The sequence below is a fragment of the Physella acuta genome, unplaced genomic scaffold (genome assembly GCF_028476545.2).
Source record: "Physella acuta isolate Inbredline_101_S28 unplaced genomic scaffold, ASM2847654v3 ptg000015l, whole genome shotgun sequence".
NCBI lineage: Eukaryota > Metazoa > Mollusca > Gastropoda > Physidae > Physella > Physella acuta.
In genome coordinates this window covers 191165-208123 of record NW_026731535.1, presented here as the reverse complement: position 1 = coordinate 208123, position 16959 = coordinate 191165, and the positions used below count along the sequence as shown (strand labels likewise).

At 33.3% G+C, this 16959-nt stretch overlaps 2 protein-coding genes across 3 annotated transcripts; both read left to right on the top strand.

Annotated features, from left to right (window-relative positions):
• The first annotated feature begins 43 nt into the window (after positions 1 to 43).
• On the top strand, positions 44 to 3445 carry LOC131936707 (ubiquitin-like FUBI-ribosomal protein eS30 fusion protein). 2 transcript variants are annotated; one of them, XM_059293754.1, is made up of 4 exons: positions 44 to 130; positions 1637 to 1730; positions 1824 to 1962; positions 3220 to 3445. In XM_059293754.1, the coding sequence occupies exons 2-4, from the start codon at positions 1656 to 1658 to the stop codon at positions 3399 to 3401; spliced, it is 396 nt and encodes a 131-aa protein (XP_059149737.1). In that variant the 5' UTR covers positions 44 to 130; positions 1637 to 1655; the 3' UTR covers positions 3402 to 3445. The 2 variants fall into 2 exon arrangements, with proteins under 2 accessions (XP_059149737.1, XP_059149746.1); XM_059293763.1 differs by having other exon boundaries at positions 102 to 241.
• Positions 3446 to 6879: 3434 nt separating this feature from the next.
• On the top strand, positions 6880 to 15682 carry LOC131936508 (ras-related protein Rab-13-like). Its single transcript, XM_059293530.1, has 7 exons — positions 6880 to 7122; positions 9163 to 9314; positions 9524 to 9645; positions 9770 to 9847; positions 10588 to 10677; positions 10963 to 11028; positions 11525 to 15682. The coding sequence occupies exons 2-7, from the start codon at positions 9191 to 9193 to the stop codon at positions 11672 to 11674; spliced, it is 630 nt and encodes a 209-aa protein (XP_059149513.1). The 5' UTR covers positions 6880 to 7122; positions 9163 to 9190; the 3' UTR covers positions 11675 to 15682.
• The last annotated feature ends 1277 nt before the right edge of the window (positions 15683 to 16959 follow it).

The window sequence follows — 16959 nt, the reverse complement described above, 5'->3', positions numbered from 1 at the left end:
TTTCTCAACTATCCGAAAATGTCCAGAAACATATTTGAATTAGCGGAAGACAAACTAGTGTACGTTAACTTGTGGTTTCTAATTTTAGATCCTTTTGCACTAAATTTCACAACTGTGTCGCAACAGCGTGGTAAGGTCTCTCTTAAATATTTATAAATGAAATTTCTAGCTCAGTTGTAAGACTGTAAACCCCTAACTTCATCTTCAATAAACCGATTATTCTTGTGAACAAAGAGTTAAGGTATGAATATTGACAGAACATTGTTTTTTCCTTGCTGTTTTGCGCTGGCACTCTATGCGTTTTTAAAGATGTCCAGTTATCGATAAGTCCAATGCACATTTTTTTTTTAATTAAGAAGTTTAGATTTATATTTATCTGTTGTCGCTAAACAGTATTAGATTTTACAGTTAGATCTACATTGATTTTTTAAATGTTAAGTCTTACAGATCTTAATCACTTTTACATTAGAACTTAAAAAATTACTTTAAGCAGGTAAAACTCCATTTCAGCTTATTCCCCCCCCCCCCCCCCCATTATCTTCACCTACTGTTGAGCGTATGTTATTGTAATTTAATCTCGACTAATTTTATGGTTAGAAATTAGGGTTAGGCGTATGTTATTAAGCATATTTTAACACTTTTGAGAGGGAAATTATAAAACAGCCTTGCAACAAACATTTTCAATGGCTGTACTTTGGTGACAATCAAAGTCAGACTGAAATTTAGGTAATCTATCGTTTTAGGTACGTAAAATCGCCCGCAACTAGTAATATGAAAAACAGGTGACTCCTTACATTTTAATAATATTTCACATTTTGAGGAGGATTTATGTTTTGAAAAACACAAAGTTTCCTTGTTTCATTTATGTACCTGTTTTTAAACAATTGAATTAAAACTTTTCAGTAATAAATGAACACCAGCGATGTTTCCAACAGATGCAACCATGCTCATTTACTATAGCAGCCATCTTGTTAAAGTTTTATTTTTATTGACTTATACCGCGAGATTCAGGCGGAAGTCACTCTATTTTACAAATGGCTGCTGTTTATATAGCAAATCTCGCTTGCAGACACTGCTGTTTAAAGTTAACTTCTGGCCTATATTGATATATTTAGCGATTGATTTAGGTTTATTATTCATTTATCTTTAATATTTGACACAAACATATCACAATATACTTCTATTACAGCCTTGACAATGAGGTAACGTTTTCGTACATTAATAGCCGCGGGCGATTTTACGCACCCAAAACGATAGATTACCGAAACTTAGATATCAGACCCACTTCCTACCCAAATTGTGCAAGCTTTATTTTTTGTTTGGATTTGTGGTTATCTTTTTCAAGACTAAATGAAAATGTTAAATGTCAGAAACAGCAGCATAATTCTTTTACAAGAATGATTTTTTGGGTTTCGTATACTTTTTGTCCTTGGGATGAATGTAATTTGCTAATCCGGCTGAATCTCATTTGTTAATAATGGATCTTAACTAATTACAATACAATTAAATTTGCAACACAGTAAGACAACACACTATAAATAAATCAGCTAGTGATTTATATTTAGGCCCTAAAGGTTATAATTTTCTGGTCACCATCAGGCTGGGTTGTAATAACAGTTTATTTTTTTCTCTCCAGAAAAATAAAGCCATCCATCATGCCTATGTTCGTACATTCTCTCCAAACCCATGTTTTGGACCTTGCTCAACAAAAGACAGTAGGAGATGTCAAGGTAATGTTAAACTTTGTTGTACTTAATGCATTTGTCTATTATGGCTTTAAATAAACCACATAAAACTAATATATTTTTCCACTTTGCATTTAGACTTTGGTTACAGAACGTGAAGGTCTCCCTCTTGAGCAGATGGCAGTGTTCTATGAAGGCCAGCCATTAGAAGATTCCTGTGAGCTTGTAACTTTCAGAAATGAGGCAACATTGAATGTTGAGCTGCGCTTGCTTGGAGGTTAGGATTTTTAATTTAGTCAGTCACATTCAGTTTCAGTTCTTTAACGGAAGAGTAGACCTCTGATCCCAGTTTGTTTACTACTTAACTTACATAGTCTTTATTATTTACATACCAGTATTTTTAATTAATTTTGAAATCATTGCTAAAAGTGACTGTTTTACTAATAGTCTAGTAACAACAGTTGCTGACTTATAACCTTTTGTGACTGTGCTATGGGCCCCACCCCATGTTAAATACTGAATGGTTTGGGTGGAGATGAAGTGACATCAGCAGCAAATAGGCCTAGATATGTGCACCCTTGAAGGTGGGGGGTGGGGGACCTGCAGTTTTTAAAAGCAGTCCTAGGCTACTCTAACAGCCAAAATAAATTGGTAATTTTCTGACACTATTTAAAATAGTAGACCTTATCTAACTTTAGGTTATTTTATTTAAAATGTTAAAATTTACACTTAGGCTCTTTTCTGTTGATTAACTTCAGACAAAAATCTAGCTGGCCAGCTTTAAAAAAAATAGACATGGTTAGGCCTATGCATTTTTTTTTTTACCATTGTTTATTAACTATTTACTATCAATAGAATCCAAATTATTTTACTTCCCCTATGGCCAGACAAAAGACTACCGATTTTTCAACCACTGCACCATTTAAAAAATTATTATTTTGGGGGGGGAAAAACCTCTTATATCAAGTCTTATTTTATAATGTATGAGGTAAAATAGAACATAATTTACTTATAATTAATAAATATTACTTTAATCCCTGTAATATTTCAATAAAAAAATTATTTTAAATGCTAAAAAATTCACCATGGTCACTGAAACTTTCTTCTTTTTCAATATCACTGTATTCGTTACATTATAAATAAAGCCAGATACAGGGAGTCATTTTAATTAGATTTAATTTAACTAATTGTTTAACTATTTCTTAACTTAAGAAAAAATTAAAAATAAACCACTCATAGTAGAGCAACATGAAATTAACTTTTATTTTAAAAACTTTTTTACCACATGTAAATAAACTCCAGGCGGCAACGGACGCATCATACTAAACCACACAAAGTACCTGGTTAACCCAGATGAATAGGGCTGTAACGGGGGTTTGGAAGCAGGCAGATATTAGAGGAGTTTAAGTCACTTGCTTCAGGGACTGAGAGTGCTGTCTGATACATCATTGTTACAAAATGCTTATATTGAGTCTATGTATTGTACCTGTTGTTTGTTTTTTTCATACAAGTAATTTTATATTTTCAATCTCAGGTAAAGTCCATGGTAGCTTGGCTCGTGCTGGTAAAGTACGTGGGCAGACACCTAAAGTTGATAAGCAAGAAAAGAAAAAAGGAAAGACTGGCCGTGCCAAACGTCGTATGCAGTACAACCGTAGATTCGTAAATGTTGTCGCTGGCTTTGGGAGAAAGAAGGGACCCAATGCCCGCTCATAAGTTTTATTAAATGTACAATAAAAAATAAACTGGCACTTATTTTAGACATTTGTATTTTTACTTATTTTCCTATTTAGAGTAAAAAAGAGTATTGTCTTTATGCATTGCATGGAGTCATAGAAAAAAAGATGTGACAGGAAAATGTGTCTATTGGCAGAATTAAGAATTATTTCCAACAAAATCCTCCTAAGATAATTTAGTATTCTGGTTATTAAATAAACATGCACTAAATTAGTATATGCTGCTTTATTTTGGTTTGTTTGGTTTGAGCTATTACCAGCTAATTTGGTATATTAAGATAATTTAATATTTCAGTATTTAACTAGGGTTTGGCATGGTTGAGTCTGTAAAACTCACGGTCACTAAACCAAAAAGATAACTGCTGCATTGTAAGTTTGTTTTTTTTGGTTGGACAAAGGCTATTGAAGTAAATTCAAAAAGAAAAGCAGGCTGAAACCTGCGTGAACTGCCTATATGGCATAAAAAGTTGACACGTATAATTGTGTTGGGGGGGGATCTTTTCCAATTCCAACACTAAATACACAGAAGGAGAAGAAGGTATTGAACTTCAAGCACACATATACATCGTATTTAGTCTTTTTTTTTTTTTATAGAAAACTTGCTTTTAATTTATGACTTAATTTCTACTGCTTTCAAACCTTAGTGGCTTTTTATTTAGAAGTAAAAAAGTAAGGTTTCTTTATGGCTGTATTTTTAATATTAGTCGGGGTATTGAAGAAAGGTGGCATGACCAAAACCTAATATTTTAATGACAAGAAATGTTCAATCTATATATATAAATGTATAAGGCAGTGTGTGTGTTTGTCTTTATGCATTACTACACCTTTCATCCTGGTTAGGTTTCTGCGGGGAAAAAATTTTCAAATTCTCGGGAGGGTGCGATTTTTCTCGATATTTGATATCAATAACGGTTTGACACTGTTCATCCGTTCGCCGTGAAACTGGGGAGTTGATTAGACCACTCCAGGTGAGATTTCTGTTTAAAAAATGTTTTTCAATTTCGCAAGGGCGCGCAACGGAAGGTGCGATTTTTCTCTATATACGGTATCTATATATATAATTCTCTTCTTGGATACCATAGAAAACACCACGCAGCTTAGCCACCACCCTCAACCCCACCTGTCAGGTGAGCTGTGGTTCACCCCGAATGTTTACAATCGTAGAGCCGGGTTAGTGACGGCTATTAAGGGCAGATAATTTAATATTAAACGATTTGAAACGAAGGGGAGGTAACAATTTCTGATTGATCTTTTCTTTGTCTGTAAACGGCTGCTTTTACTGGGCGAGAGGGAGGAGGTAGTGTTGAATTCACAAAGGCGCCCCGGGAGGATGTAATTCTTCTCTATATGGAACATATTAAAAAATGAAAGTCGGATGCAGTGTTTCTTCCAGACTTTTTTCTCCGGGGGGGGGGGGGGGAGACTTGAAATCTTCGGGGGGGGGGGGGGGCACTGTTAAAAGTATATATTTTCTATATAAATTATATAAATTTCGTTCGGGGGGGGGGGGGGGGGGCGGTAAAAAAATTCCCCCCCCCCCCCCCCCCGAAGAGATGCCTGGAAGAAACTCTGGTCGGATAATGTTCGACACCGTTTATCTGAGTGCCATAAAACTCACTGATGTTTATAACACGTCAAATATTTTTTTTACGTGTTAACGAAATAAATCCTGCTGATTTGTGTAACTTTAGCGAATGACGCAATCGCAAGCTGCATTATTGTTTCAAGATGCTATGTGGCGCTCTGGGTTATACTGTGAGCACTATGGCGCCTATGTTAGTTTTAAGAAGCCGTACGCTGCGCCTCTGCGGTAGTGTAATCGACGAGCTCCCTGACACATGGACAGTCACCGAAGTGTGTTGTACCTCATTATTTCGGTGAATAATTAACATACACTCAAGGTTTTCAGGCGGTAGTGTAGGTAAATCCGTGTCCCGATATTTATTATCTAAGCGCAGGCATTGTTTACATTTAAATAACTCAGCTTTAGAAAACAAGGTCACGCGTCTAAGAATGTAGGATTGGTAACCCATGGAAGAAACCCTTCTTATATATTTCGTCAGACTTTCTTCTATTCCCGCGGCAACGCGCGGGGACGGGTACGCTAGTATATTTATAAATTACACTATAATCAATCTTTTCATTTAGTTTGGGATCCCTTCCGAAGAGCCTGGTATATTGGACTCCCAATTCCCCTACATTATAGCGTGGGGGAGGTGAGGTGCAAGACTGCCGGGAACCAAAAGGGGTCTGCTCTCGACCCTAACCAGATATTTTGACTTTAGTTTAAGCTGCGGCCTTAACGTGGCTTCGGAAGAGTGCCATTAGTCGGACCAAGCTCATGACCCCCTTAGTGGGTGCGGAATGGCTAATGTTAGCTAACAGCAGTTAGAGGTTTTTGATCTGGCCGGACGCCCCCCACGATCAAGCTGGGTACCAGGCGGTAGGACGACGTCCCGCGTCTGGTGGGTGGGGAAGATTTATTTACAAATCTCGACGTTTTACACCTCACTGATACGGAAAAACATAATTTTGCAATCTTGTCCGTATGTCTGTGTGTGTGTCTGTGTGTAAACACGATTACTTGAGTACCGTTACAGCTAGGTTGATGAAATTTCATATATAAGTATTTTATCAAAATCGTAGATCCGTATCAACTTTTGAGCGATTTCCGATAACCGGAAGTGGTACTTTTTCTACTTTGAATTTTTAAAAAGCTAATAACTTGAGTACTGTTTCAGGTAGATAAATGAAATTTCACATGTAAGTAAAAGATCTCATTCTCTACCTTCTATCAAATTTTGAGTAATTTCCGTTGATTGAAAGTACTAATTTACGCTATTTCCGATTTCTCAAAAAACGCACGTAAATTTATAAAGTACTAATAATATTCCCACTATTAAGCACGTTTTATTTGGCGTGCACAGGTGTGCAATTCTTTTTTCTACGAGATTTTATTCTATTTTTAAAAGTTTAAGTATTTAAAATGGATTAAAATTCATGTCTATAGCCCGAGTTCCCATCCCCTGTTTTTTTTTTTTTTTATAAAAGAATATTCGAGAAAGTTTAGGGGAGATCGCTCCCGATTTATTATATTTGTGTTTGTTTTTATGATTTAAAACCCATTATACAAAAGTTGATTTAAAGAGTTTTCTCTGTCCTTCCCCTCATATTATTTGGATGTTAATAACACCATCATTTTAAGATACTGCTAGATTTAGACTATTTTAAACACAATAAGAATCTGATGTTTTTGTTTATTTTAAAACGGCCAATGTGAAAAAAGGCTTCCGTGCCTACTATTGTTACCGTAATTGAATAAATGAATAAATAAATGATGAAAGAAGTAAGACATGCACGATTTCGGATTCGATGTTTCTCAGGATTGTAGGTTTCTTTCGACAAGTAATTATACCCTAAAGGGAAGCAACTGCATTAAACATAGTAAAATATCTGAATTTTCATTCATCGTGCCGTATCCTAATTTCTATAAAATGTAGAGAAAACATCCACTATTCAGATTCAGATAGAATTAGACATTTGAATCATGACAGAATAAGGGGCATTTTAGTACTTTGTGTAAAAGAAATATTTAAATGAGGAATCAATCTAGTTCTTATAAATTTAATTATAAGATTATCCCAAATTCCGAGTCACCCTGTCTGTGTCTGTCTCTGCTGTGATAATCTCAATCTGATTGAGTGAGTAGCCTACACTTATTTAATATTTATTAAGTATTAAGTGGTAGTCTAGTAGTTTACTAGTTAGTAGTTGTTATTCAATCTGTATAGATCTAGATTTTAGGGTCCTAGGTGCTTTGACCTTAGGGGTTTGACCACAGTGGGGCTTTGACCACAGGGGGGGGGGGGATAATATATAGAATTTAAAATAGAAATTATAAACTGTTATTTAAATTTATGATACAATTAATACCATTTTTTTATAGATCTACATGTTTCCTGAAAGTCCATTCATAGAAATTAACATGTACCAAAATAGTCAAGAATGATATTTTAGTCTCCACACAAAGGCGGTTGTTAGTAGACCTCATAGATCTAGATTTATTTTAAATATAAATGGAACACAAATACTACGACATACAACAAGTTTCACAAATAAATAATGTAGATGTACTTGAAAATACATAGCATATATAAAGGATAAAAAAGGATTAAATAAACATGCCAACAGTATAGTCAAACAGGTAATACTTGTATGGTTAACTAAGTGACGGATGAATTAAAAATTAAAATACTATTACATCCTGCCGCAATTTAAAATATAATTACACAACTTTTAAAATTAATCCTTACCATATATGGACAAAGAGCTTGTTATCAAACCACCTGTGGTCAAATACCCTCTGCTGAGAAAACACCTGTGGTCAAACCCCCTGTGGTCGAAACCCCTATGGTCAAAACCCCATTATGGTCAAAACCCCTCTGTGGTCAAAGCCCCTCTGGTCAAAGCCCCTCTGTGGTCAAACCACCTATGGTCAAACCCCCTATGGTCAAAGCACCTGTGGTCAAAGGTCTGCGCACTGATTTTAAAATCTAGATGTAATATTTATATAGATCTATGTTATGTATTGTATAGTAAACCTAATTAAAATTATATTCACAATGACTTTTGTTAATGTTTTTGTATTGTGGCTAAAGCTTTTCAGCGTAGATCTAAGTATAGTGGTTCTAGACTAGCCTAGACTGCAGTGGCACTGTAACCATTAGAATAGATTCTATTATTTAATATGGCAGAATCTAGCCAGATAAAGATCTGCATGCACCAAGGAGAGAGACTACGATTTGCCTTTGCTGCAATGTTTTCAGTGATACTGCGCATGCATGCGTGTGTTTACAACCGCAAAACCCTAGCCCAAACTCTAACCCTAGTATCCCTAATCCTAATCCTTGCCCTAACCATAGCCATAACCCTAGCTCAGCTATGAAGTTCACTGCACATGCACAGAACTATCTTTTGCCGGGGCGAAAAATTTAATATAGCCTATTGAAATTTAATATATTTAGGCCAATACAAGTATGTAATATTTTTAGAGTCTATTACAGTAGGCTTTATATATATATATATATATATATATATATATATATATATATATATATATATATATATATATATATATATATATATATACACACATATATATGTACACATTATAGGCCTATATGAACAGTAGGTCCATTAATTATAATAGGCCTAAAGGGGATTATTAATTAACTAGACTTATACAATATAGCCTTGTCATCCTTATGTATGGTATGTATTTGTAAGACTGCCTCAGTAGGGATGATATCACCCACTGAGGTGTAGTATTAAAAGGTATGATCATGAGAGATAACACACAACGAAACAATGCTTTGGTTGTTAGATACAGGCTTTATTGCAACTCCGAATATGGCTAGTTCATAAATGTCCAAGCCATAAACGGTTATGTAGACAATAGCCCTTCATTAGGTCTACATGATCAAGTTAACATAGGCAACGGCACCGGGCACTGTCCATGTCATTTAAAGCCTGGGGTTTGAATGACGGGGATACATGTACAAACTACCCAGAGTCCCAAGATTTGCGTTTCCACAGGGACCGCAACCAAATAAATTATAACTTATAATTTATGCCCCTTGACTGGTAACCATGATATGTGTTTCTTATTAATATGTGCATATTGGCTGTTAGTTATAAAATGTTTAATAATTAGCCTATATTACTAATATATTTTCTTAGAGTAGAACTGCTTATGAACACATTGTCATCATGGCGAAACGTTATGACACATTACTTCGCCTAATGTTAGTTGGAGATACTGGAGTTGGAAAGACCTGTTTAATTAACCAGTATGCTTTCAACGAATTTCTTGAAAATCACACAACAACTGTTGGTAAGTGTCTTTTCATTATTAATTTTCTCGTAATTTTACTTCTTATACAATTAGCTTATATTAAATTATAGGTGATGTTATATATGTAGGCCTTAAACATAGAATGCAGACTTATACATAGAATGTTGGTCTTATACATAAAATATGCATTAAAAATTATTCCAATTTTAAAAATTCTAACTTATTAAAGTAACCCAAAATGTTTTCAGGTGTAGATTTTAGGATGAAAGTCATCAATCTGGATGGAAAGAATGTTAAACTACAAATCTGGGATACTGCAGGGCAAGAAAGATTTGAAGCAATAACTAAGCAGTACTATTCCAGAGCTCAGGTGGCATATAGTTTTAAATTGATACAACTTGACATATAGTTACAAACAACTAAAAAGAAACCACAGTATTATATATAATATTGTTTTATTATGGATAAAACAATAAGTATATCTTTCTGTTTAGGGTTGTATTTTGGTGTATGACATCTGCAGTAGGAGCTCTTTTGAATCTTTGGCCAAATGGCTTATATATGTTAAACAGGTTTGTAAAGGCTTCTTACTCATGACATGACATAGCTAAAGATATCTGCTGCCTGGTTCAGCTCTTTTGTTGATGTCCATAAAATTAACATGTTGCCTTTTCTACATATTTAACATTGTATGGAAAATTTAAGAAATGTTCCCTTTTGAACTTGATGGTTCATGGGGCAAGTGAAGTAGAATTCACCTGTTTCAGTAATCTTGGCATTTGAAGGGATAATGTGGTCAGCATTATGTCCAGCCATCTCTAACTTTCTAAAGTGAATCAGGTACCTTTCAAAAAGCTGGGTGGACTCAAGAATGCTCTATGGACTAGAACCCCAGATTTGAGCTAGAAACTTTTGGATTAGCAGTCATACGCTCTGCCTTTCGACCATGCAAAATGTATTGTAATCATAAGAAATTACTCCCCCTTCCCCTATATCCCCTCACAAAACCTCAGTGGAGCACTATTACCAACCAATGTCATGGTCCATGACCCTATAAGTAATAGGGATCTTATATAAACCAGCATACTGTTATCATCAAGGTTTCCAAACCAGATTCAATGTACTCCAACTTTATCAATTTGCTATCAGAGCAAAACTCCAGACATCTTAGCTGCTTTGGACCTAGTTTTTCTGGGTTACAGCTACCTATATCAACATTAAACATCTACCCAGTTTAATTTTCTATGGAAAAATAAGATTAACATTGTATGGTTTCAAATTACAATTGATACTTTTTCATTACAATTTCTAGTATGCAAAAGATAGCACATCAGTAGTTGTGGTAGGTAACAAAAGTGATCTGTCCATGAAAAGGCAGGTCCCAACAGCAACAGCTAAACAGGTTAGTTACACTTATAAAACTTTTGTTTTAGTAGTTTTTTAATGATTTATTTTAGTAATATGGAGATTGCAAATATAATTTTTTGTGTGTCCTTAAGTTGTGTATCTAAAACTTTTGTTTTGTACCAACAAGAGCTAAGAGAACTTAGTGATCAGATACCTCAGCTTTACTTACAAGTGTTTAAACTGCTTTGTAAGATATTTGTTAATTTTATGCTTTGACCGTGTCTTTTGTTAAAAATTATTGATCCAGAATACCAAAATGACTTGTAAATTTTGGCTTTAGTTCGCAGATGAAAACAATATAAGGTTCTATGAAACAAGTGCAAAAGATGCATTAAGTCTAATTAAGGTAATTGACATCTTTCATTTTTACATTAATTGTGGACATGCGTTATGGACAAAATATTTGTATGCTTGCTTAGAACAACATCCTTGATTCCACCCAGCTTTGAAGGGTACCTGACTCAGGTTAGGGATAGTAGAGATGGCAAGGCATAAAGCTGACCAGACTATCCCTTCATATGCAGAGGTCACTGAAACCGTTGAATTCTATTTCTTAATATTTTAAAATGCTTATTTGCATAGACCACCCCAATTTATATATATATGTATGTCTAATAACCTCTTCTTCCCCCTCGCAAAAGCTCAAGGGCTAGAAGTGCCTAAGATAACATAAGACGTAAATCAAAATCACGTAAACATTAGACGTAAATCAAAATCACGATTTTTAAAATTATTTTCTTTGCATTGTTCTCTTTTAAAATGACATTTTAATTTTTTTTCTGCTTGAAATATTATGAGGCATTTGTGAATAATTTATTGTTGTATGATTTTTCTCTACTCAGCCATTTGAAGATATCTGTCGAGACATTTTGCGAGCAGGAAATGAACCCCCTCTATCACCTGCTATTACTACTAGTAAAATAGACCTTACAGCTTCTGTCAACAATTCTCAAGAAAAAAGAGATCCTGCTAGGCAAACTAAATGTTGCTAGTTTTTTTAGCCACCTGTTGTTGTGGTTTTCTTGTGAAAATTAGTCAAAATCTTCTGAATTCTAAGTATTAATGAATTCAAGTTTATTAAGGGTTTTAAAACAAATGTTATTCTGGATCTAGTGGGAAACATTTTTGGATTTTTTGTCAGTGTGTATTTTGTCACAAGTGAGAAAGAGTAAAAAAAAAAATTTTAATCTATTTTAACAGAATTATGTAGGTAATTCTTTAAAATATTTTTTTTTTAACCATAGCTTTTTAGTATTGAAATTCATGACTTAAAATTTTGAAATTGCTCCTGAATATTTAGCTTAAGTACTACTAATAAATACTTCTGCTAGATGTTTTGACTATATTTAGTAAAAATTGTTTGACAGATCCTAATTAGTGATTAATAGCTTGATAGACCCTAATTAGTGATTAATGGCTTGATAGAGCTTAATTATTGATCAGTAGCTTAATGATAGATCCTTTTATTTAATGTCTTGATAATTCTTCCTTAATTGATTAACGCCCTGATTGGTCTTCATTATATGATTAATGGCCTGATAAGCTTTATTGTGAATGATTAATGCCTCTCTTAGAAAAAGCTGGGCTGATCATTACATGAAATGTTTCGTAAGTGTCCTGTGCTACTTTCATTGTTAATGTTATAAACTTTCAGCATTTTAATTATAAAAATGTATCACTGTCAATTAATTAAAGTGGCCACATAATGAGTGTTACACTAAATAATTTGCAACTCATCAATGACATGAACAGTGGTAGTTACATCCAGCTGTCTGTCCTTACATTTACTGTTGGTCTGCTGTTGAGTTTTGTTGTAAAAAATGTATTGTTGATTCAGGGATATTGTGTGGACCAATTTTTCTCATAATATTCCATAATAAACCCTAAAGACCAGAATGTGCCTTGGTTAAGACAGTGCCTTAGCTAAATTAAAACATGCTGGTTGACTGATGTTGCATGTCTGTGATTTCAAGTAGTAATTAATTACTAAACATATCAATTTTGATTGAATTTAAAATATTTTACTTTGATAAAGTAACTCACATGTAAAAAAAGAACCTTTGCCAGAAGGCACATTTCTCGCATGCTGATTATAATGGTGGCTTTGTCTTTCTATATGAGTTGACAAAAATTTATTTTTCTGTATACATTTTACAAAGTATTAAGAGTTTTAGGGTAAATAAGACATATACCTTAGGTTTTTTAAATTATTTGATTAAGTTATAATGTACAAAAAGTTTGTTGTTAAAGTTTTCACTCATGAGTTCTGCTGAGTTTTAAAAAAAACCCAGTGTTCCCACCTTAAAGCAGTAGGTGATGGTTGTTAGATAAAATCAAACTATTTGATCTCATATATTCATGTCACTGTGGCTCTATATTGCATGTCTTCCCCTAAAAGTTCTGTTGCCCTAGGTCTGAAGGTGGGTAGCTGATCTACCCTAATATTTCTCCACGTTGACAACATGTATTTTTTGTTGTTATTGCCAAAGATCTGTTTGTCAGAAGAAAAAAATATTCATTACTAGCTGTATGGTTATTTATTCAGAGGTTATTATTTTTAAGTACCATTGTATTTAATTTTTTGTCAGTTTTTTAAATTTTAAATAACATAAGAAATATTTGATTGCACTTGATATTTAAATAAACTAGACTAATTTATAAACTCTCCTTGCCCTTAAATAAGATAGAGAAATGTATTTTTCCCTTTGTCAGGCATTTGAAAGATTTATATTTTATCTAGACTTAAAATTTCGTGAAGTAGATTTTAAAATATACATGATTTTATAATAGTTTAACATATTTTAATTATGTTTCATGGTCATCATTGTTCCTTTTTTGTTCCTTGAGGAGCTTAGGGCATCTGTTAAAGTTCTCCACTATACACAGTCTCCTTCCACAATTTTCAGCTTTAATTATTTTAAACATTTTTTAAACATTTCTTTTATTATAGACCTGTGGCTGGTAAATATAAACTTTAAAAGGATAAAATCTACCAGACAGATATTTGAAAAGTTATATTTTACTAATGAAAGTTTATTCTTGACTTGTAACAAGTTTTAAAATATTGATCACTCTTACATATTTGGTTTTTTAAATTTTGGGGGAAAAAATTCCAACAATGTATGCACTATACATGCATAATCTTTGTATAATGTTATGACAGATTTTAACTGCTAGAACTACTTTGTATGAGCTTTATCTGCAATATATTATTATACAATATGTAAGACATTTGTATTTCTAAAATACAATGTAAGAATTAAAAAACTTGTATCTCTGATAAGAAGTAATTACGCAATGGACTAGCACATATCTTAGAAATTAGATAACCCTTAAAGCTAGCTGCGTTTTTTTTCTCCAGAAAATAAAAAAAAAATACTATATAAAATTTTACAATATGCTTTGTCACATTGGCTCAATTATAGACATTTTTAAAAAGTCCCTGATGTTGCCAAAGAGTTATTTTGTTATGTGATCATGTTTTTCACATACCTAGTACATGGTAGCTTAGTCATACATCACACAGCACTGCTAGTCAATAAGGTGATTGTTGCCTTCATACCTCAGTTTTAGTGGTATGACATTTTAAGTTTCACAAGAGTTTGTGATATAGCAGCAGAACATTGTTCAAAGACAGGTGGTGATATATGGACAACACGTGGTGATACACCTCATATATGCTGACAAGTGGTATATGCCACCTTCCCACTGACAGTCATTTCCTTTATTTTTTATTAATATCTATAGGTCGGGTAATTTGATTGCTTAGTTTGATGTAGACAAAACATTATGTTGATATCTGAGAGTGTATGAAAACAACAAAAGCATGCATTGGCTGTGAAATTTTTCTGTTCATGTAAAACCAAGCTCATATTTTCTTTTCATGGTTAACAAAGTTTTTTATATTTAAATATCAAACCTTTTATTCTACTTTCCTGAGTATAAAAAAACAAAAGTTCTTGTAATCCAGCTTTTTACTCACTAAATTTTTAATGCATAATACATTGTGTGTTATGTACATGTTATATTTATATTACTTGCACACATCCTATATAAAAGATTTATGATTCGTACAGTTACTTATTCTCATAAAATTACTAAACTATTTTATATTATCCCTAATACTGATAACAGAAGTAAAATTAGATCTTGTTGCTTAGTGTTAGAATAGAATTTCCCTAATGAGTGTCATGCAGTCTGAATAATGCCGGCATACTGTTTACCACAGTAGCTGAAAGTTTATTCTTAAAATCAGAGGCACTTTCGTTTAGATAAAAAAAATTCCCTTTTTTCTCCATATTTTGCCTGGCCTGATTCTGGCACAGAGACGCTAAGGTTTTAGCCTTACATAATTTATTTAGAATGCTCCAAGTTATTTTGTGATTTTTCTGAAGACTTGAGTAAAAGCTTTTTAAAGTCAAATTTTTAACCAATTTTCTCTGGTGTTGACTTATATACACTCATTCTCTTTCTTTTTTAAAAATAGAGTTTGGAATTGATTTTACAACGATATTATATTTTAATCAAATACTTTACCTCTCTCAATCGCCTTTTATCTTTTTACTTGTAACAATTTTTTTTTTTAATTACTTAAAAGAAAATAATTGTTGACTGATTTGTCTATCATATTTAATTAACAATTTAGAATTAAAACCTGTAATTTGAATTTTAAGAATATTTTTGGAGACCAAAAATTTTAGTTTTTTTCTCATTCAATTCAATATTTGTTGAATGTAAAAATATGAATGAAGTCATTTATATGGTTTGACAGAGTTTTTGTATCCATAGCTTTGTTTTTGTTTTGAGTTTTTATAATTCATTTTTAGACTCCGCTTTCAGGGAACTATTGGTGACAGTTTCTTTCTTGTTTTTTTTTAAATTGAACAATTCTTGAATTGTGTGTAATATTTAAAGCTGATATCAGGATATAATAGCGCATGTTTTATACTTGTATACCTTTTATTTTATACCAATGAGCCAATAAAACATCTGTTACCATGTGTTTTGACACTTTTTTTTTTGACATTGTATACCATTAGTTCACTTTTCAAACACAAATGAATAAGTATTTTGTTTTCTCTGATAAGCACTTCAATAATATTCAAGTGCATAGGCTCAGCATTTTCAGATTTAGGATGCTATAAAAGAGATAAAAGATTTAGAATTGTCCCACAAATCAGTTCACCATCCTAATATATAAAACCCCACGTTCGCACATCTCTCTCTCTGTCCGCAAAATATTTTCGCCGGACATCACGTCGGAATCGGCAGCGATATATGGATACCTTTATACGGACTTTTGTTGAAAATAATATGTTAGATGTTTTAAATGTATAACCACAATTTTATTTAAAGAAGAAAAATAAAAAATAAAGGCGTATTCGAATGTAGAGAAACAGTATTATTTATGCAACCGGAAAAGTGTATAAACTTGGGACAAGAACGCATTTAACAATGACGTCGCTTATTGTTTACACTAAATTAAAAAAAAGCACAAAACTGATGACGTCATCTTCCGAGTTTAGAATTTTAAAAAATGAACTATTTCATTCAAATATGATTAAGAGCTATGAAATGTAGACTACACAATACGATATTCTCGGCCTAAACTTTAAAAAAAATATTTTATCTATTTGGATTCTAGATCTAGAGATTCTAGATCTAGATGTTGATCATATAGATCTAGAGATTCTAGATCTAGACCTAGATGATCTATAAAGCTAAGTTGTCGGGTGCCCGATAGGGCACTTCCCGGCGCCGCAGGCGCTTCAAATTTGGCAGGATCTTGCCTTGGGGCGACAGAACACGGGGGCCGGTTGGCCGAAAAGTCTACGATGAGGGGGTCAAAACTGACCTCGACTGACCGGCGCCTTATATGGGCGAATTAATTAAGCATTCAAATTCTCAATGTTTTCGAAAGCCTAAGCGAAGCTGGGCAGCATGCCTAGTCTATTAATAAAGGCCATCTATTAATAAAGGGAGTTAAGCCTCAAACAGATGATACATTTTATTGGCTGTCTCCCTTGCACATCGCTTTGGGGACGCCACACTTGATGGAGTGATGGTTCCAATTTTGGGAGAAGTGGGGTGATCAGAAAAGGTCAGTCATTCCTTTACTTTTTAAAAAGATATGTTTGAAACTGAATATTAGCAATTATTTCGCATATCTTAAAGCCTTTTATATATTAGTAATTTGCAATGAAAATCTATCAAACCTAACTAATATTTTAACAAAACAATCATTGTTTTAAAATTTAAAAAATGTAAGAACTGTGGG